The 19,812-nt window shown below is 49.4% G+C and overlaps 4 protein-coding genes across 7 annotated transcripts in view; 1 reads left to right on the plus strand and 3 right to left on the minus strand.

Moving 5' to 3' along the window:
• LOC119138304 (adenosine kinase-like) overlaps positions 1–321 on the minus strand; it is a 29,043-nt gene extending 28,722 nt beyond the window's left edge. Inside the window, exon 1 of the mRNA XM_037278301.1 lies at positions 166–321. Coding sequence (XP_037134196.1) covers positions 166–215 — 50 coding nt within the window. The 5' untranslated portion in view covers positions 216–321. The remainder of the gene's footprint in view (positions 1–165) is intronic.
• A 426-nt stretch (positions 322–747) lies between these two features.
• Positions 748–10,574, minus strand: LOC119138226 (vinculin). 4 transcript variants are annotated; one of them, XM_037278085.1, is made up of 20 exons: positions 10,407–10,574; positions 8,211–8,281; positions 7,563–7,713; positions 7,393–7,501; positions 7,044–7,327; positions 6,400–6,493; positions 6,178–6,325; positions 5,952–6,105; positions 4,463–4,638; positions 4,200–4,390; positions 3,928–4,127; positions 3,735–3,863; positions 3,516–3,665; positions 3,343–3,451; positions 2,965–3,267; positions 2,778–2,902; positions 2,505–2,690; positions 2,238–2,441; positions 2,075–2,179; positions 748–2,006 (listed from the first exon to the last, which is right to left on the minus strand). In XM_037278085.1, exons 1-20 carry the CDS (start codon positions 10,572–10,574, stop codon positions 1,860–1,862), a joined length of 3,204 nt encoding a protein of 1,067 aa, XP_037133980.1. In that variant the 3' UTR covers positions 748–1,859. The 4 variants fall into 4 exon arrangements, with proteins under 4 accessions (XP_037133980.1, XP_037133979.1, XP_037133978.1 ...); XM_037278086.1 differs by having other exon boundaries at positions 1,860–2,006; positions 6,400–6,490; XM_037278084.1 differs by having other exon boundaries at positions 2,238–2,690; positions 6,400–6,490.
• Positions 10,575–13,840: 3,266 nt separating this feature from the next.
• LOC119138357 (C1q-related factor-like) lies at positions 13,841–16,281 on the plus strand. The gene is made up of 2 exons (XM_037278386.1): positions 13,841–14,669; positions 15,778–16,281. The coding sequence occupies exons 1-2, from the start codon at positions 14,085–14,087 to the stop codon at positions 15,955–15,957; spliced, it is 765 nt and encodes a 254-aa protein (XP_037134281.1). The 5' UTR covers positions 13,841–14,084; the 3' UTR covers positions 15,958–16,281.
• A 1,758-nt stretch (positions 16,282–18,039) lies between these two features.
• On the minus strand, positions 18,040–19,709 carry dcakd (dephospho-CoA kinase domain containing). The gene is made up of 5 exons (XM_037278351.1): positions 19,429–19,709; positions 19,163–19,277; positions 18,885–19,088; positions 18,737–18,824; positions 18,040–18,641 (listed from the first exon to the last, which is right to left on the minus strand). Exons 2-5 carry the CDS (start codon positions 19,272–19,274, stop codon positions 18,356–18,358), a joined length of 690 nt encoding a protein of 229 aa, XP_037134246.1. The 5' UTR covers positions 19,275–19,277; positions 19,429–19,709; the 3' UTR covers positions 18,040–18,355.
• Between the last annotated feature and the right edge of the window lie 103 nt (positions 19,710–19,812).

Below are 19,812 nucleotides of genomic sequence, written 5' to 3' on the forward strand. Positions count from 1 at the left end.
CTAGCACCCTCCACGACGGCTAGCGGCGATTAGCATCCGCCCTGCCCGAGAAAAAGACACCAACCGCGGCGTGAGACGTGCCTGGAGCCCGGTTCGCAGCCGGCTCTGTGGTAGCGGCTAGCTACGTGGGCTAATAGCACAACAGCTACCTAGTGAAACACTTACCTCAACGCTTTCTTCTTCCATTTGGACGCATTCGTGTCTTCGTGGGACATTCTTGCTTATTTGTTTGATGTTGCTGTTAAAGATGATGGAAGAACTCGTGATGACACACGCACCCTAGCTTCCTTTTGAAACGATAAAATGGTGCTAAGTACACTGCGAGGGAGATTCTTATCTTTAACTGTGACTATCTCTGAAAGTTTAACCATGAATTGGGTCTTAAACAAATAAAAATAACATTTTAATGCACACAAATCAGAATGTTGGGGAGGGGACGTATTTGTTGTAGAAAATAAAATCCCTGAAAATATTTCTTACAAATATTAAACTCTCTCATGAATAAAATCTGTAAAAAAAAAAATCATTTGTAAATAAAACAAAATAAATTCATTTTAATTAATCATTCATCTTCTGAACTGATTAAGAAAATAGTATTTATTAAAAAAAAATCTAAAACTTTTAACAACAGTTTATTTTGGGGCGTTTCTAACTTTTGCACCTAAATACATTAAATTCAGTTAAAATTTACAAACTGTATTTTGGTTGCATTTTAACACCGATAATCAACAAATGACCAAACATACCTCAGGTGCTATAAAATGCTTTATTACAAAAAAAAAAAAAAAAAAGGCAAAGAATGGTGAACGATGGAGAGGCTTGTGATTGTGGCCAATGGAGTACACTTAACATGATCCACACACAACTCAGTCAGGTATTTGCATAGCAAGGCAAGTGTGGCTTTACACGCTTCTTTTTTTGTGCAAATACCGTGTCAATTGCAAAGTCTGACCCAAAGGCACGTCGGCGGTCTGTTTTTGTGTGTTTATTTATCGTTACGTATGGTGACACTGTGCTTTTTTTTCTCGTTGGCGTCCATCCTGACCAAAATGATGCTATTTGTTCTTGACCATGATTGTACATACGACTGCGTGGTGTTATTCGGGATAGTTTTTGTCTAAATTTCTACAGCATTTTAATCTCTACACATAGTGAAGTGTCTGATGAACAGTCTTTGGCAGAAAAATTGTGAAAAACATAAAACCAACATAAAAAAAACAAAAGAATGTTTCTTTTGTATGCTTGTGATTCTACAGCGAGTAGTGTAAACCAACGATTCCCAATGATTCAATTCCCCTTAATTGGTCCAAAACATCAACTCTATTTTCTCTTAGTCCAGCTATGGTGTTAGCATTAAGCTAGCAGGCTTTAGCAGATACACAATTTGGTGTTGGAATATAAAATGTGTAGTTCTATTTTTCTAACGTAAAATACTAAATGTGCCTTGGAAAACACTAACACAAGCTGTGTCGGCAAAAAGCCGCAAATAATTGACGCCCCCCCCCCCCCAAAAAAAGTTTAGGATTGCCTAAAGGTGCAGCATGAAGGCAACAAAACAGAACTTTAGTCTAAAAGTAGCTCCTCTACTCACTTCAACCTAGTCCCTTGTGAAAAACAAATACTGCAAATCCAGCAATGGCGGACTGCAAATATCCCCGTTGAGTATATTGCGGAGGTGAGACGCAACGATCAGTACAGCGACGACATATATGTTGTAAGAAATCCAAGGTCTAATCCAAATACATACTGTATATTCCCGGGATTTGTCAACACATTTGTACACACGTTGGACGTCAGAACGGAAGCCCGGGCGAGGCTTTTTGTGCCCACCGAGTGCGGTCCTGGGTCCTGCCGTCTTTTTACTGGTACCAAGGCGTCTTGCGGATCCAGTGCAGGGTGAAGCCGGCGTCGGTGCGGATTTTGATGGACGCTGCCTCGGCCTCCCGCACCGTCTCCTTGACGGACTGCATCAGGTTCTGAGCGTTGTGGACCAGCATCTCGGTGGCCTGGAGGGAGAAGAACAGACCATAAGATTTGGAATGTCCACAGCAGGCATGCCATCCAAAACCCTCACCTGTTCCGACTCCTCCTCGCTGATATTGGTGCGACCCAACATGGTGGCCTTGACGGTGGACAGGATCTTGAGTTGGGTGCTGATGGTGGGAATGCGTTCGCACACCTGGAACGCAGGAAAGGAAGTCACTCGGGGCCACTCGACAAACGTCGGTCGATGTTACCTGGAGCAGGTTGGTACGGATACGCTTGTCCGTGCACTGCTTGGCCACCTCCTTGGCGAGCCGCGTGACTTCGTCGGACGCCTTGGCGATGTCCTTGGCGCACTGGATGAGGGCGCGCTTGTTGCCGGTGCTGCCGCGCACCAGGCGTGACATCTCCGCCATGAGCAGGGCCATGCGCTTGGCCGCACCGATGATGTCGTTGCCCTGTTTAAGAGCAGTCGTAAATGGCGGCACTTGTCCTCGAGTGGTCCGCGTTTCTGAGCGTACCTTGCTGGACCACTTGCGGGCCTCGTCGTGGAGCTGCCTGGCGGCCACCATCATGGGCTCGTTGACCATGTCGCCGGCCATCTGCTCGGGGAACTCCTCGTCCTTCTCCTCCGGCGGCGGCGGTCTAGGCGGAGGAACCTCGCCTTCGGGAAGAGGGGGTTTGGGCGGAGCCGGCTCGTCGTTAAGCTGCGGGCCATAAGAATTTGTTTGATCCGTTCGTTTTGGAAGCAAACTTTGTGACAACAAATAATTAGCGGTATTGGCCAGACTTACGTTGAGTTGATCCAAATCAGGAGGCGGCGGCGGGAAGTCGGGCTCCTGTGGTTGGAACGCCTCCCTGACCTTTGCTACGGCATCGAGAATCTTGTAGCCCGAGTCCAGGAAGCCCTTGCGAAGATCTGCAAGGCAAAGAGTTGTCACAAGGTCGCCTGAGAGGCAAGAGGCGGCGCGCCGGACGTACTGGGATCCTGGATGTTCCCGGCGACGGCTTTGGCGTCCATCACCATGGGCGAGATGGTCTGACTGAGCTGGTCGGACGCCGCCTTGACCGCCTCGCGGAATTTGGGGTCCTCCGAGTTCTCCACCTCCCGCTTGGCCACCAGGAGGATGCGGTTGGCCCGACGGGCGATGCTGGTGGCGCCGGCCACCAGCATCTGTGGCTGCTGCATGTCCATGGCCACGCGGCACTTGTCCAGGTCCTTCTTGATGGCCTCCTCCGAGGCGTCCAACAGGGACTTGGTGTCGATGGCCTCGTCCACAAGACCTGAAAGTACGGACGTTGGAGCTCAGCACCAAGCTGCCTCCCAAACCGCAAAATGTATATGTTGATTCCCGGTACCAGTCATCTTCTCGACATTATCGATCCACTGATTCTTCATGGTCTCGAAATGTTCGAAGGCAGCCTGGTTGCCGGGGTTTCTCAGCAGGATCCGGGCAGCGGAAACCACCTGCACCAAGAGTCGGGCTCAATTCCAGAGCGGGTTTGGAAAAGACTCCCTCGAACCAAAGTACCTGCGGCGTTAAGTCTCGGGTGGACCTGACGGCCACCTGGATGCCCTCCACCGTGCTCTTGTTGGCCGTGCCCACGGCGGCCGCCTTCTCCGCCGTGGCGCCCAGCCTGTTGGCGTGGTTCTCGAAGTTGGCGGCCCGCTCGTCGAACACCTGTTCAGCCACAAGAATGGGAACGGCGATAAATAGAGAGTTACATCACACTGGCAACAAACTTCTGACCTCATCCCTGTTGGGCGCGTCCAGAGGTGCGGTGGCGGCCACGGCCAGTAACTTGATGGGCGTGGTGGTGTCGCTGAAGATGTCGGAAACTTCCTGAGTCATAGCCGCCTGCATTTTCCCTTTCAGGTCCTGGGAAGAGACATGCAGATGTTAGCATTGCAATATGTCAACCACGGCAGCCGAGTGATCTCACTTTGAGGGCTTCCTGGAGCTGGTGCGCGATGGCGCGCGCCTGCGGGGAGTCGCCCTCGCCGCGGGCCGCCAGGTCGGCCAACTGGGCCATGAGCTGCTCCACCTGCTCGCATTTGCCCAGCAGCTCCTGTCTGTAGGGGCCCTGCAGGGCGTTGGCCAGCCTGCGGCCCTCCGCCACCAGCCCGCGGATGGCCGCCTGGCCTGAGGACACGTGGAAAGAAACTCAGTGTTCGCCACATAGGAGGAGGGAAGAACTCAGAAGAGAGCACGGACCCACGCCGCTGTCGTCCACGCCGGGGTTGTCGATCCAGCGCTGAGCCTGCTCGATCTTTCCTTCCAGGTGGACGTCGGCCTTGGCGGGCCTGCTGTTGGCCACGGCTTTGTTGGTCTTGGACTGCAGGTTCTGCAGGGCCGTAGCGATCTGTTTGGCCAAGGTTCTGGCTTCGGGGGTGTCGCCTTTCCCCCTAAACAAACATCCTCATATGATACCGCACCAAGCATGTCTTCGGTCCACTCGCTGAGGCCCGAGTTCTTACTGTCTCCGGAGATCCGACAACTTGGCGGTCATGCCGACGATCTCGCCGATGGAACGCAGGATGTCGTCCCGTTCTTTGGGCTCCTCGCACATGTCGGCGATCTTCTTAGCCTCCATGAGGAGAGCCTTGATGTTGTCCTCCCCCTCCGGAGCACCGTTGGGGTCGGCCAGCCAGCTCTGAGAAAATTAAACGTGAAAGGGTGGCGTCGTGGGTCTAATGCAGGGGTGGGCAAACTACGGCCCGCGGGCCACATCCGGCCCACGGGACCGTTTAATCCGGCCCGCCAACCCTGAATAAATTGTATTAAACATTTTTTTTGGTCGTATTGCCTGCAATGACTGCGTTTCCCCAGTAGATGGGGAACCGCTCGCCTGCGCATTTACTACCGGAAGCCGTGTCAGAAAGCTCGGTGCACACTCACAAGTGCGTGTACGAACTCAGTAGTACGGACATGGCGCACTCGCGCTCTATTTCTCATCAGTCCCGAATTTAGAGCGTGGGCTGTGACGACAGCATTCTTGTAATTCGCGCTTTCAGATACAGTTTTACGCTAAAGCCACCCACAAACCTTCCCCTGGAATCCTTCTATTAAAATGAGTCGCCCAAGGAAAAGCAAGGTGGACACAGTGCCGAGTGTTTAAAAAAAGAGTGGCCAATTTGTCTCGACGTACGCGACGCGACGTTCAGCCGCGTCAACATCAACCCGTCACAGATCGAGGTAAACGGACCAACACCTCGGATCTCTCCTAAGAATTGCCACAACAAATTTTACTCCAGACTATGACGCACTAGCAAAAAAGGGAGACCAACAACACTGTTCCCACTGAAAATGAAGGGGAGGCTCTCAAGTTTGTTGTAAAAAAATGCATTTTGAATATGATTTGTACACATAGCAGGGATTGAAACTAGCGACCATTCTCATTTTCAAACAATGCAGGATGCTCAAGGACATTGATGCACCACCTGTTTGCGACTAATCTTAACCTGTAAAGTTCTTAAGGCTTACTTTAAGGAAGTGTTGCCGTTTTGATTACTTTATTTGGATGTATGCTTTCACCGATTCTTCAAGATGATATATTTGGTCAGAATGTTTGCCGTTTGATGTGATCTCATAAGATAAACATCTTTCATTAATCTGACCTGCAGGCACTGAAGTGATGGAGACTGTTATTCATAATAACAGTGTCGAATTTTATGAGAATCACTGATAGCAGTTTTTTTGTGAATTTTTTTTTTTTTAATGCTGTTAATAAATGCATTTGTTTTCCAAAAACCTTTTTGGAATATCCATGCTTGACTACCTACTAAAGGCCAAAACCTTTTATGCAATGACCTTTACAGGTCGTTTATATTACTTCACACAAACACTACATCCATCTGCTCCTGGTTCGGCCCTCCGGTCCAAATTTAGAACCCAGTTCGGCCCGCAAGTCAAAAAGTTTGCCCACCCCTGGTCTAATGGCTTCCTCGCGAGGGCGTGGCGACTCACCTGGGCGGCGTCCATTCTCTTGGCGATGGCCTGCTTGGAGTTGGTCATGTCCTCCAGCTTGCGAGCGGCGTTTTTCACCTTGCCGGTCAGGACGTCCAAGCCTTGGGACACCTGCTGGGCCTTCTGCATGGCGGCCGGAGAAGCGCCGTGACCTCTGAGCATGTAAAACACATTTTATCTTTTGGAAGCTCAAAGTTGCTACTTGGCGGTCTTGCCGCATCAGTACCTGGCCCTCATCTCCGACACCTGGTCCGTCATCTGGCCCAGAGTCTTGGCAGTCGCCAGGATATCCCTGCGCTCGCGCCCCGCGCACAGCTCGCCGATTTTCCCGGCTTCGTCCAGGATCTGGCGGACGGCCTGCTCGCCTGCGTCCCCTGCGGGCGCAAGACTGGTGTCTGCCGAGCGTTCTGTGACGAAGACCCGGCGGGCGCTCGTACGAGCTGGCTACCTGCTGGGGCGTTGGGATCTCGCAACCAGTTCTTGGCCTGAGCCATCTTGGAGTCGATGAGCCCCAGAGCTCGTTTCATGGCCTCCGTGTCCTTTAGGGGCGGAAAGCCAGACGGAAATGTCACTCAGCTGAGCTTCATGACGGCACGTTGACGGCAAGATGAACTAGAGTCCGACTCTAGTCCATCGTCTGGGCCGCAGACGTGCAAAATCCAAAGTCAACCAACAGCAAATTCTTATTGTTAACCATTCCTCAATCCACGCCACTTCATTAGCATCTCGTTTGCACGCTGCAGAACGATGGCGGCACAAAAGAAAACACACGACAACACACACACACACACACTGCTGAGACATGCAGCTTCACAAGCCGTGACAGAGAGGGAGGTGACGCTTACCTTCTACACAAGGAGGGAAGTGAAGGAAGAGTGGGGAAAAAAAAAAGAAAGAAAAAAGGAAGAAGAAGAACGACATAAATACAAACATTGTTCTGGAAATTGATGGCGAGAGGAAAAAGGTGAGAAAAGTAGATTGAGTAGTTTGGAGTGATGGAAAATGGGGAAAGATCTATAAATGTGTCAAGAAATGATTCTGCACAGCCATGTGACTGAAAGAAAGAAAAAGTGTGCGTCATGTCAGGCGCACCTTGTTGGCCCAGGCGTCCTCGTCCCAGGACGTGAGCTGCAGCACTCGGATGATCTCCACAATCTCGCCGCTCATCTTCTCAAAAGTGAAGTTGCGGTTCTTCAGGGCCTCCTCCACGCCTTGGCTGCCCGACGTCTTGGTGGTCACGAAGATTTTGATACCTGAGATGAGGATGGGCAGCAGCTCCTTGACCGTGTTCATGGAGTTAACCAGCATGACGCGGTGCTCCTGGTGAGTCAGCTCCTGTTGCCGCTCGTCGATCATCTTGGCCATCTTGGTCATTCCTGGGCAAGACCGAAGGGTAGCTTAAGCCTTGCCTCCACACCGTGACTACGTTTCCCTCCTCTACCTGGTCCCAGGTTCTTGGTGTAGGTGATCAGGTCACCCATGGACTCCACCACCTCCGAGACTTTCAGGTACTCCAAGATGCCGTTGCATACTCGGATGATTTTGCGCACCTGGTCGGAGAGGAACGTTCAGAAGGACCGACACCTTTGCGACACGGCGGCAGCAGGGTACCTCGGCCTCGTCAAAGGTGAGGAGCAGGTCCGAGGTCCCGGAGAGGATCCCCCGAGAGCCGTCGATGAGGTAGTCGCGAGCGGGAACCGAGTACGGGTCGGCTTTCAGCATGGAGGCCGCCTTGACCAGCTTGGTGCAAGCATTCTCCACTCTGGGGAAGAAGGACGGCATGATTTTTGACGGCGGGAACCATCGGATGTTTCCTTCAGAGCATCGGACCCCCCCTCCAGGTGCTATATTTAGCAAGCGGCCAGGCCAGCGAGGCATTCCGACACATGCCTTGACGGATGACGACGGGGTGACGATGTGACTCTGGGGCGCCAAATGTGTCGGGCGGGCCATCCTGCATTCCTGACCTTGTGGCCAAGGGGGGTTCTGGAGATATGCTCTCGCTCGGTGACATGCACCAGACAGCAGCTGAGCGCCGCTTAATGGTTAAAACGATCTTCTCAAAACAAACAAAACGCCGCCCTTCAAAATAGATACGGCGCTACTTTGGCTTCCGAGATGTCCTGAAAGTCAAGGCGTGGACTGACCCGTTCAATACGTTCTTTATGCTCCAGCGGGCCGAGACGCGATGGCGCTCAACATGCCACGTGTGACCTTTACGCGGGCGGAGAGCACAACGAGTCAATCGAGCCGACTTACTTGATAAACGCCGGCGCCATGTCCCTTTTCATGATCTGGTCGTCGGTGGTTTGGACGGTCTCCTTCCCGACCTGGAAGAAGAAGATTTGACGTGAACTAAAGATCTTTGTATGGGGGCTCCGGTCGTCATGATGTGTAAAACAGCTGAAGAGCAAAATGACTCCATGGTGACCTAAGCGCATTCAGGGGATGCTCCTCAGCCTTCTAGCGTCTGGTATGAGAGATTCAGTCAGGTCCAACACACTTCATGTCTTGGTGTCGCGCCATATTGTCGAGTCAACCGTGACGCGGCGTTAACTAGACGAGGAAACAGTTGTCGGACCCCCGACCGAGGGGAAGTGCCGCAAGCGAAAAATACGTTGCGTTATCATTATTTGCTTTCCACTGACAAAATGAAACTGAGGGTGTGTTGAATTCTGCTAGTTCCACATTGATGACTGTGGCTAGCATGTCGGCACCTTTGAGTCCATGTTGCACAAGACTGTACTTGTGAGGCGTGTCCCTTGAGACTTGCCCTTCCTGTTCCAAACTGACACTGAATAGGATTGAAAGAACCGCAACAAAGCAACGCTTGTGGAAGATTTTCCATGCGGAGGAGGACACACAGGGCTCGATTAGAAGTACGCGTGCAATTGCGCCGACACCGAAGCCGAGCCGCACCCAGAATTGCTGACCGTTTGATTTTGCACAAAGTCAGCACGTGCGATGTGATTCAGCAAAACGACATGTGTAAATGGCGCAATGTGCCGATTGCGTCTCCGGGGACAGCGCAAGCCTTGTGATCAGCGCAACACAAACAGGAAGCCAGTGTGTGTCCCGGGCATTCCTGTCTTCATCCCAAAGTCTATAAAAAGGAACTATAAAAAATGATGTCGGCTCAAAGAAGAGTTTGAACTCCAACGAATCAAAGTAGCGTCCCGCTTACAATAGCTACGCTCCTTTTTTTAGCCGCGTACATTGCGGCCTACTCCAGGCTTGTTGTGGAGGTTCTGAAGCTCAAGAGCGACCATACCAGAGGTCCAAAAGAAACACTATCGAAGGGGTACATTTCAAGAATTTGCCTCTGTTGCAAGAGATCATCCATCAGAATTCACTCACAGGAAGCGTGTGTGCAACATGTGGTTTGGAACGCAAGATGCAATTAGGTTAAGACTTCCTGTTCCTTAGGAGGAGCGAGCCACCGACTCCTCACCGCTCAAGAATATGTTCTGGAAGTATTCACGGCATGGCTAGTCCAGAGAGAGATAACACAGGGTTCCGTTTTTCCTCTGAACTATGAGTCATGAATACATAACCAGACGTGACATCATAGTAATGGCAATGTTATAGGGTTGCCATGGCAACTGGAAACAGTGACAGACTCATTGATCAAAAGAAATAAAAGGGCAACCACAATTTTGGACTAAACAAATGGAGGATTGGATTATTTTTCCAGTAATTCATTGGCAAATGAACTCCAGTGAACTGACAGAGCAAATTTTTTCGCAATTATCATGTCACGATTGTTGAAATATGTAGAAAACGACCACCAGAAAGAAAATGACCGCACACAAGAACTTCCCTACTATCGTTGACAGCATCAAGGTGCTTTTCATTTCCTCTCGTGGTTTTTTTCAGCGTAGTAATTTATGTTTCGAACAGTTTGAGGATACCCACAATGGGTTTCGTTTGGTTTTGCTTTCAATGCAATTCAATGCAGCCGATCAAGGAAATTAATGCTAATTAACTCCTGGTTGTTATGAAAACAAAGTCTAAGTGTTTTTCTGGGTGTGGCCTAAGCAGAGATTGCACAGTTTCGTGAGTTTTGTCATAGACTACAGGAAATAAAAACTGTTTTGACTTGGTGGAGGGATGCTCACTCCTTCCCTGCAGAGGCATCCAAGAATCTGGAATTGGGCAAGTTTCTTTTCTTAATTTTACTGTGCATGTTCCAGCAGGATAAATACACATTATTTTTTTATTTAAGGTGCATAAATGTGTAGTTATAGTGCACAGCCGTGGCTACGTGAAGCTACGGTAGGCAGCAGGGGCCATTCCCAAGGGGAAAAAGGGCGTCAATGCCCCCCCCAAGGTAACTTGAGTCGCATTTCCACCTCTTTGATGGCCGTCTAGCGTCTAGTAAGGTCCAAAAAGTTTTGTTGGCAGAGCTACAGGTAGTAGTCGAAGAAAAGCTGCAGGAGTCGGCGGTTCACTCACCCGGACGAGGTTGCTCACCGCCGCCTGCACGGCTGCCACCGGTGCCGTCAAGTCTGGGATCGCCTTGCCGTCCACCTCGCCCTCCTCATGCATGATCACCAGATGGGAGATCTGCTGAGCCACCGGCTCCAGGATACTTTCTATCGTCTTCGTGTGAAACACCGGCATGGCGATCGAAGTCTTTCAAACAACGCCGGAGAAAAGGGGTGGAGGTCAAACTTGCAAGCACCAGAGGAGGCCGCTTCTCCTGGTCAGACGAGTGACTTTTTTTCCGTCCTTGCAAGCTCGGACCCTCGGCCGAACCATCAAACTCCCTTGCACAAACTGAACTACCTCGACGTCACGTTACGATGCCCCGCCTCCTGGCCAATCACAAAGGGGGAGGGTGGGTCTTCTTTGCTTCCTATTGGCCGAGGCGAGACGTCACTCAACATCCCGAACCTTCCTTGTCTTTTCCGCATCCCGTTTGGAGATCGGAGCGTTGCTGACTGGAATTACGTAATAGATTCTCATGCCCTAAAAAGGCAAATATGCGCGTGTAGTGTTTGTCACATTCCACACGCGGAAATTCGACCGGTTGGACGTGTTCTCGCTTTTATTTGACTCATGCCACGGCTGATCACACTGCAGACAAAATAACATATTCCCAAGTTGCCTGAATAAACATGATGCTACTGAAATAAGTAAAATGATAAAAATGTCCTTTTATGGAGCGTTTCAGTTGGTCAAAGTATGCCATGGTTTTAAAATGGACTGTCATGATGTTATATTTTTTAAATAGTTGCCCTTTAAAGCGTATAGCACACAGGGCATTCAAATAATTAGCAAAACTGCATTTAATTTATTGTATTAATTAAATGCAGTTTTGCTAATTTAAAGGGCATAGTTTAATAGTTTAAAGGGCAACTATTTAAAAATTATCATGCATAATTGCTTGCATTCGTAGAATACCGTTTTTTTCCATGTATAATGCGCCCCCATGTATAATACGCACCCTAAAAATGGCATGTCGATGCTGGAAAAAAGCCTGTACCCATGTATAATACGCACCCAAATTTTGACTTTTTTTTTTTTTTAAAGTCCCAATGATCGTCACACACGCATCTGGGTGTGGTGAAATTTGTCCTCTGCATTTGACCCATCCGCGTGTGATTTTGATCCATCCCCTGGGGGAGAGGGGAGCAGTGAGCAGCAGCGGCGCCGCGCTCGGGAATCATTTGGTGATCTAACCCCCCAATTCCAACCCTTAATGCTGAGTGCCAAGCAGGGAGGCAATGGGTCCCATTTTTATAGTCTTTGGTAGGACCCGGCCGGGTTACTTAAGTCCGTAAACGTAAAATTATTCATCTTTGGGAACAACCGGATGTTATTCTGCCGGTCAGTATCACTGCGCATGCAGTAGCAAACTCGATAGCGAAGAAATATGTGAGACTCTCAACGGGATCACCAATATTTGAGTGATGTTCCAGTTATTTATCACAATTATTTATTATTATAATAATAATATATATAATATATATAATAATTATTTATTTATTATTCACAATTGTCATGGTGATCTTTCTGGTGATTTCTTAACTAGGCTGGATGTATTTTTTTTGTTGGCGTTGATTTCTCCGACTGCCCAGAAAGGCACCACCGCGATCAGTTAGGTTAAAATGAAAAGAGAGGAAAGTGACGTAAAGAACCATCCGTGACAAGATTTTCTTCAAAAATTGTTGTACCATGATTTTCTTAAAAAAAAAAATAATAAAATAAAAATTTGTACCCATGTATAATGCGCACCCCAGATTTTAGGACAATAAATTAGTTAAATTTTGCGCATTATACATGGAAAAAACGGTAATCGTATAACCGATCATAATGATTGCCTTGTCTGTTTATATTGAAGAAAAGACAGTACATCAAGATAATACCATCTGACAGCACAGTTGTGCAAATCCTGAATTAATATGAAAAGCAGCAAAGAAATTCGTCGAGAATTCTACAAAGGGCTCATTTCCTAACAAGGACACGAGAGACTGAAGACGGAATAGAGGAAGTTTGACGACCTGCATAAAAAAGTCAATATAATATAATATAATATAATGTAATGTAATATAATTGATGTAATATAGCCATGCTGCGGGGCAAAACCACACATCCACGGAAGCTACTAAACCGAAACCCTCCAATTTGAGGGTTAGCGGAGGTTTTCAATTGCTCTGTCGCCCCCTCGTGGTTTAGGTCTGAAGCACACGCTTAAACCAGGATATCAATATACGTATAATGAATACATACTAAAATAAATATATTTGTGATGAAAGTGTAATATTAAATATTAAATAAAATATAATAGTAATAATAAAATAACAATTTTATATTTATATATTATTTTTAAATAGTTATATTTATATATTATTTATCCAATATAATATAATATAATATAATATAATATAATATAATATAATATAATATAATAGCCATGCTGAGGGGCAAAAATACACATCCACGTAACGCACTGAACCGAAACCCTCCAATTTGAGGGTGAGCGGAGGTTTTCAATTGCTCTGTCGCCCCCTCGTGGTTTAGGTCTGAAGCACATGGTTAAACCAGTAATATCGATGTATAATGAATATACGTATACTAATAAATATGTAATAAATATATTTGTGATAAAAGTGTAATATTAAATATAAAATAAAATATAATAATAATTATGAAAAATAATAATTGTGTATTTATATATTATCTTTAAATAATGTTATATTTATATATTATTTATCCAATATAATATAATATAATATAATATAATATAATATAATATTGATATTACTGGTTTAAGCATGTGCTTCAGACCTAAGCCACGAGGGGGCGACAGAGCAATTCAAAACCTCCGCTAACCCTCAAATTGGAGGGTTTCGGTTCAGTGTTTTACGTGGATGTGTATTTTTGCCCCGCAGCATGGCTATATTACATTACATTACATTATATTATATTAATTATATTAATTATATTATATTATATTATATTACTATTTGTAATTATTATTGTTATTACTGTCTGCTTTTGCAGTTGAATATTTTACCTCAGGCAAGTCTGTAGTGATGTGTGCTAGCAAATGTCTCCCAGCTCCGGTCCTGGAGGTCCGCTTTCCTGCCTGCTTTCCGTGTCACCCTGCTGCAACACAACTGATTCAAGTGATCAGCTCCTCAAAAAGCTCTGAAGATTGATACTCATCCTGATCATTATAATCAGGCGTGTTGCAGCAGGGAGACATGGAAAACAATTGAACACTATCACTTTACCTGTTGACTTTTCTGGTCATCGTTTTTACCATTGTTTATTGTCCGAGGAGGAGGAGGAGAGTGAAGCGGATAGTTCTGCCGTCATCCCTGAGAAAGTGCTCTCCTCCACCCTGAGTCCGAGTCAGAGTTGCATGATGCTCTCTCTCTCTTCTCCCTCCACCCGCCTCCTCGTCTTCCCTCTCTCTCCTTGGGCTCGCTCGGCTACCTCGCTTGTCACTCAACCTTTCCTCAGCTCTCACCATCTTTCGGAGTATCCCGGTCGCGTTCTTCCCGGTGCACCCCGCCACCCGCCGTCACCATTCCCTCCCCGGAGAGCTCCGCGCTGGCTGCCCAGCCCCTTCCGCGGCTTAGCATCGGGCGCAAGACCCTGGTGGCGGCCGCCGTGGGGGTCATGCTGGTGCTGGTCCTGGTGGTGCTCATCCCCGTGCTGGTCAGCTCCGTCGGAGGAGGCGAGGAAGGCGGCGGCAGGTTTGAGATGCTGGGCACCTGCCGCATGGTGTGCGACCCCTTCCCCACCGCGGTGGAGCCGGTCAACGCTGAGCAACAGGTGGACGAGCGGGCCGACCCGAGCGACACCAGCGTCGGGCCGCCGCTGCCCACTTTGCCTGCTCACGCCTTGCAGGGCAGACCCGGGCGACCGGGTCAGCCCGGTCCCCCGGGGCCCCCCGGAGAGCCGGGCCCGCCGGGACCCAAGGGACCTCCCGGGATTCTGGGCTTGGGGGGTACGGGCTCGGTGAGCACGGCCACCTACAACACGGCGGCCCGAGTGGCTTTCTACGCGGGTCTCCGGAACCCGCAGGAAGGCTATGACGTCCTGCGATTCGACGATGTGGTGACCAACATCGGGGGGAACTTCGACGGCGCCACGGGCAAGTTCACGTGCAAGATTCCCGGCACCTACTTCTTCATATACAACGTTCTGATGAGGGGAGGAGACGGCACCAGCATGTGGGCCGACTTGATCAAGAATGGTCTGGTGGGTAATCCTGACATACCTTTTGTGAGGTCACACCAGCTAGAAGAACCTCATGACTGTTTGTAAACTCCTTTAGTAAGTCAACCGATTAGTCAGAGTGATTGAGAAAACAAAACATTGTAGCCTTCTTCTGAATGGCCCACAGTGCCTGTATGTGAGACTCGACCAAGCGTCGCCATTTCTGACTTGACGCGTTAGGAAAAGCTACATCACACAGCGGGGCGAAGCCACCAGTCCAAACGGTGAAGTCAAGCGTTCATGTGTGTCGTGATCTCAGCTCCTACTCTCTCAAACCCCCCAAAAAGAAAAACACACAACGCTGCCAGATTGCGGGAAAGTGAGCCGAGCGTGGTGCGCAACCGACGTTGCCCGAGGTCTCGACAAACAAGTTCAAAGCGCTTTGAAATACCAAATACAAACTTTTGACGTCCGTGCACGTAGCGTTTATCGCGTGGCCGGCCCGGGCCAGGCGGCGCAGGCGTGAAAACGAGGTATCGGTTACGTTCACGGATGATTTGCTAATGTCTCTGAGGCCTCGGGCCTGACGCTGATCAAACGGCACGCAAATGTGAAGTGAAGCGCAAACATGATGGGAGGCCAGATAGAAGGTGCAAGCGCAAACAGCAAAGGCGACCTCAATTGAGCCAGACACACTTCAAATATTCGGAATGGTGGCCACATTCACGCACGAGACCAAAGCCGACGACAGATGCGTCCTGACCGTGCGAGGCCAGCCGCTTCCCACCCGTCAAAAGTTAGAAGGGGGACTTTGAACGCCCTAACCCTCGCCCTATGGTGTCTGCGTGACGCCGATGATACGTGGCACTCGATACATAAATAACTCCCGATGGATGCGGAGGGGTCGTTGGCAGCGCTGCGCATCCTCTCAGGCGAGCTGAGTCAAGCCTAAGCTTTACACTCGAGTCACCGCCTTCTCATACACACAGAGGATTCCTCGCCTCAGCAGATTTTACGTCAATGACATTATCGTTATGATGTGAAGGTGGAATTGTGAAACTTGTTGCCGCCATCTAGTGGTCAAGTCAAAGAAAGTCACGAAATTCACGCTGTCAAGTTACCTGAAATTGTTGCACTTTCTTGGTTTTAGGTCAGGGCGAGCGCCATCGCTCAGGACCAGGACCAGAGCTACGACTACGCCAGCAATAGCGTCATCGTGCATTTGGATGCGGGTGACGAGGTGTGCATCAAGTTGGACGGGGGCAAGGCGCACGGGGGCAACAGCAACAAGTACAGCACCTTCTCGGGCTTCATCCTGTACGCGGACTGACGAGCGCCGCTCGCTGACTTGGGTCGAGCTAAGCTGACGCAGAAGCTGCGGGTCGGCGGTGAACCGTCTACCTCTTTATCCACGTGTGGTTTCTTTGGGGAGGAAATTTATCAGTGTTATGCATTCTGCTCGTACATTTCACGGTGAATCTTGTCCACTCAAGTCGTCCCAAGTCATCCCAGCGTAAAACCTTTTCAAACCGTGGTGATTCTTTCACGTGATGTGCATCTTGCATGCAAAAAAAAATCCACCAAGAACAAAGAAAGATGTTCAAACGTATACATGAACAGTTTTTCATTAAAGAAAACGTTCATCACGTCAGCAGTTTTCTGTCTTATTCCTCAAATGTTGTCTGATTAATTGCGCAAATCTGAAGTTCTGAAAGGAAAGGAGAGCGCTCTCAAAAAGTCCGAAGAGCGACAAGCTGATAACAAACAGCGGCGAGCGGATTGCGTCGCCGTGTCAGAGCATCACGGTTACTGAATGCCTCGGAGACAGACAGCTCACTTCCCGCAGACGCAATTAAAAGCGAGTGACCGCGCCTTGGCAGAGGTCACCCGAGCCACGGGGTGGGGGGCGAGGAGCTGGCGTCCTCTCGGGCACTATGAGCGCATCGTCACATTAGAGACTTCATGTCGCCATGTCAAAGACGAAGCGACGCTTTTAGGCCCGACCAAAGGAACAAGAAGCATAAAGTGGACTCCTCCCTTACTAGGCCACGTGGATTGATGCGGCCCCCGGGCCTCGGGTTTGACACCCGTGATGGAGATAGATTGCGAAAGCTTTTCCAGAAACTCCCCAAGGCCATCCCGCAAAGATGTGCGAGCGTTGGGGACAGCCTACGGCTACTTGCTCCTCACAAGCCTTGTTTTTGTTTGCGCCCATTAAGTCAGCGAGAGCATCCGAATTAGAGCCGGATGCCTCAGCTCCATCACCTCCTACGCGATGTTCCGGCACAGTCTACGTTGACGCTAAACAAGCAGGGACGAGAAGCGAGCTAAAGAATGTTAGCGTGTCACATGCTAACACTTCCTAGCAAGATACTTTGCAGCCAATGGAAAGCAAATAGAGCAGAAGGCTTGCTGGGGCAATAGGAAAGCGCTGAGAGGCTGGCGGTGGGCCTACATGTGTGCAGCCATGCACACCGCCACGCCTGCGTCCTGGCGCTCCTCGGGAGAACGTGACGGGGTATACGCGTCCTTGGCGGGCATCACGCCGCGTTTGGAGGAACAAGTCCAGTGTGTCAGTGACTCAACAGGCGTGGCGCCCCTCGTGGCCCCCCCGACTGCGCCGGGTCTAACGCACGCCGACAGGTTGACTCATGCGGCCAGGGTTGCTCTGCTGGCGCATTGCCTGTCTCTTCACCTCAGCCCGCATCGGCGGGATGCGGCATGACAACGCGCTATGGAGGCGCTGGCCGCGGCTGGCCCCGGCCGAGCGTGACGCCCGACGCCAGAGTTCAAGATGGCCGCTTCACGCTACCCGTCGGCGTCGAGCTGCATTTGCCGGCTGCGCGCCCTCGGCCTTGCTGCCTTCTGACTTTTATACTTTCCTAGAATAGTTCTCGAGCGACTTTGGCACGCCGGCAGGACAGTCTTCGTTGGCCGAGACATACGAGGTATCAAAAAGCGAGGACTACTTGCACAATATGTCATGAAGACAAACAAGCACGCATGCGCTGGTTCAGATAAAGTTCAAGCTTGCAAAACGTGTTGCTTCGCTCTTGAGCTGGTGTACGTCCGCCCATCGCTCCGCATTAGCGGCGCTGTGGCTCAGAGGGCCCCGGATCTAGTCAAGTGACACACATCAGCGAGGGGGGGGGGGAGGTGACATCATCGCTTCAATTTTCCTGTCCGCGGGTCTCATCTGTCCAAGAAAGTTTTCCATTACAATAGAGCACCGCCTGGTCAAGATTCCCCCATTGGCACATTGGCCCGCCGGCGGACAGTCAGGAAGACGATGTGAGAAACAGTGTTTGATTTAGTTTATCTTAAGCGGCGTGGATTTACAGAGTGCTCACAGAGAGGAGAGAACAAGGACAGCAAAGAAGAAAAAAGTGTACGAAAAAAACAGTCGAGGTGATGGAGTCACTCACAATTCATCAGAATTGTCTCTTTTATGAGCAGTTTACGTTTAGTTAAACAATCCAATACTCATTGTGGAGGTTTCTTAAAAACATTATTGGTTTTGAGAATATACAGAAAACCGTGCCGGATTTAGCAATTTTAAATGGATTGTCGCCGGCCAATTAAAACCTTGGACAGCAACCGTGACTGCTAAAATGTATTTAATAAAGTGAGTGTCAGTTGATTAGTGATTAAAGTGCATGCTTTGTCCTTCTAAATCCCGTGAGAAGGGGGCGCCAGTGACTAACCACTTGCCTCTTTGCCGTCATCCGCTAGGACAAAAGCATCTTGACGGCGTAGAGGAGCATCGCGCCCAGGCCGGCGGCGGCGGTCACAGCCAGCACCCGCACAGGGAGGAAATCCATGGAGTCCTCCAGCTTGGTGTGCAGCTGCAGCACCTGGCGCTGGGTGTCCTCGCGCGTGCCCGAGTTCTCGATAACGTGGCTGGCCAGGCCGCGCTTCTCCTTGAGCGGCATTTGCGCCGCCACCCGCTGCTCGGCCTCCTCCGCCGTCAGGCCGTCCCGCTGCATCAGGCGCGCCAGCTGGGTGGCCGGATCGCTGGCGAGCGCACAAAACATACTTGCTACAAAATATATTCATTTTAAATATCTGATTGACTTATTTGACGGATTGATGCATCAGCGTGGTCTTACCAGTAAACAACAACAGTGTGGTTGAGAAACTGCGTGAGCTTTCTGGCTTCAAAGAGAAGCGGCACGTCCAGCACCACGTAGCGATACCCTAAAAAGAAAATGCACATCTTAATGTATGTTGTTTTTATTGTGTCAAATCAAGTCTTACCTCTGATGAAGTAGAAGAGGATCTGCTTGAGCATCTCCTTATGGATCTCCGGGTGTGTGATGGAGTTGAGCAGCTTGCGTTTCTCCTCGTCGGCGAAGATGAGACGGCCCAGCTTCTGCCGGTCGATCTCGCCGCTCTCCAGCAGCACCTCGCGCCCAAAGTGGAAGATGATACGTGAATGGGCGGGCGAGCGGGGCTCCACCACTGTGTAGGGAAAGAATAAAATCAGTTTGATTCTCATTGAAACTGATGCTGATGAATTTGGGCTGCAAAATGACCTTTCCGGGCCACAACATCTGCGTCGATGATGGGGCAACCAAGTTCACGCAACATCGACGATACCGTGCTTTTTCCTGAGGAAATGCCTCCCGTCAGGCCCACCAAATACATCTCCTAAAAGAGAAAGAAATGACATGAAATATGAGAAATATGAGTCTAAGCTAAACACGTTTCCCACTGTGTAGTTAAACAAGGGAGTGGAGTCATTGTAATAAATAGTAACTGCTTGAATTATCAACAAAAACGACTTTGGGGGATTTCTTACCTCGTAGATGTCAGCTGCCCCTTAAAGGAAGACGAATGGACACTTGTATAGCCAGGCTTCAAGCTAACGTCAACAGGCTAAATGTCGACGACAGCATTAAAACAACCGCAAATGGACAACGATAAGAAGCCATCGTCCTCCTTAGCACGTCTCGGCAACTTCACACGTCATCGGTTACTGCTATTTGTCAAAATGTCAGCGTGAAATCTCTTGAGGTCAACTACATGCTAAAAACCGGATGTTTTGAATCGATCGTGTTACACTAAAATAGCTTCGGTATAGCGAATACAACGTTCCGCATACTTGCGCTCTACCAGTAAATAAGCGACTGGACTGTACACAAACATTTTTTTTACGGAATATAAGTTTTGTTTCAAGAGATAG

This window comes from Syngnathus acus, chromosome 19 (assembly GCF_901709675.1).
Source record: "Syngnathus acus chromosome 19, fSynAcu1.2, whole genome shotgun sequence".
In the NCBI taxonomy this organism is placed as follows: Eukaryota; Metazoa; Chordata; class Actinopteri; order Syngnathiformes; family Syngnathidae; genus Syngnathus; species Syngnathus acus.

What these genes read in the sequence shown, in the direction of transcription:
- LOC119138226 (XM_037278083.1), bottom strand. Translation starts at nt 10,574, where the DNA reads ATGCCGGTGTTTCACACGAAGACGATAGAAAGTATCCTGGAGCCGGTG. An exon ending in TCCGTACCAACCTGCTCCAG is followed by an intron (nt 2,180 to 2,237) that starts GTAACATCGACC and finishes CCTGCGTTCCAG; the next exon opens with GTGTGCGAACGCATTCCCAC. An exon ending in GCGAGGAGGAGTCGGAACAG is followed by an intron (nt 2,007 to 2,074) that starts GTGAGGGTTTTG and finishes TTCTCCCTCCAG; the next exon opens with GCCACCGAGATGCTGGTCCA.
- LOC119138357 (XM_037278386.1), top strand. Translation starts at nt 14,085, where the DNA reads ATGCTGGTGCTGGTCCTGGTGGTGCTCATCCCCGTGCTGGTCAGCTCC. An exon ending in ACTTGATCAAGAATGGTCTG is followed by an intron (nt 14,670 to 15,777) that starts GTGGGTAATCCT and finishes TCTTGGTTTTAG; the next exon opens with GTCAGGGCGAGCGCCATCGC.
- dcakd (XM_037278351.1), bottom strand. Translation starts at nt 19,274, where the DNA reads ATGTATTTGGTGGGCCTGACGGGAGGCATTTCCTCAGGAAAAAGCACG. An exon ending in CCTCTTCTACTTCATCAGAG is followed by an intron (nt 18,825 to 18,884) that starts GTAAGACTTGAT and finishes TTTTCTTTTTAG; the next exon opens with GGTATCGCTACGTGGTGCTG. An exon ending in CACACTGTTGTTGTTTACTG is followed by an intron (nt 18,642 to 18,736) that starts GTAAGACCACGC and finishes TGCGCTCGCCAG; the next exon opens with CGATCCGGCCACCCAGCTGG.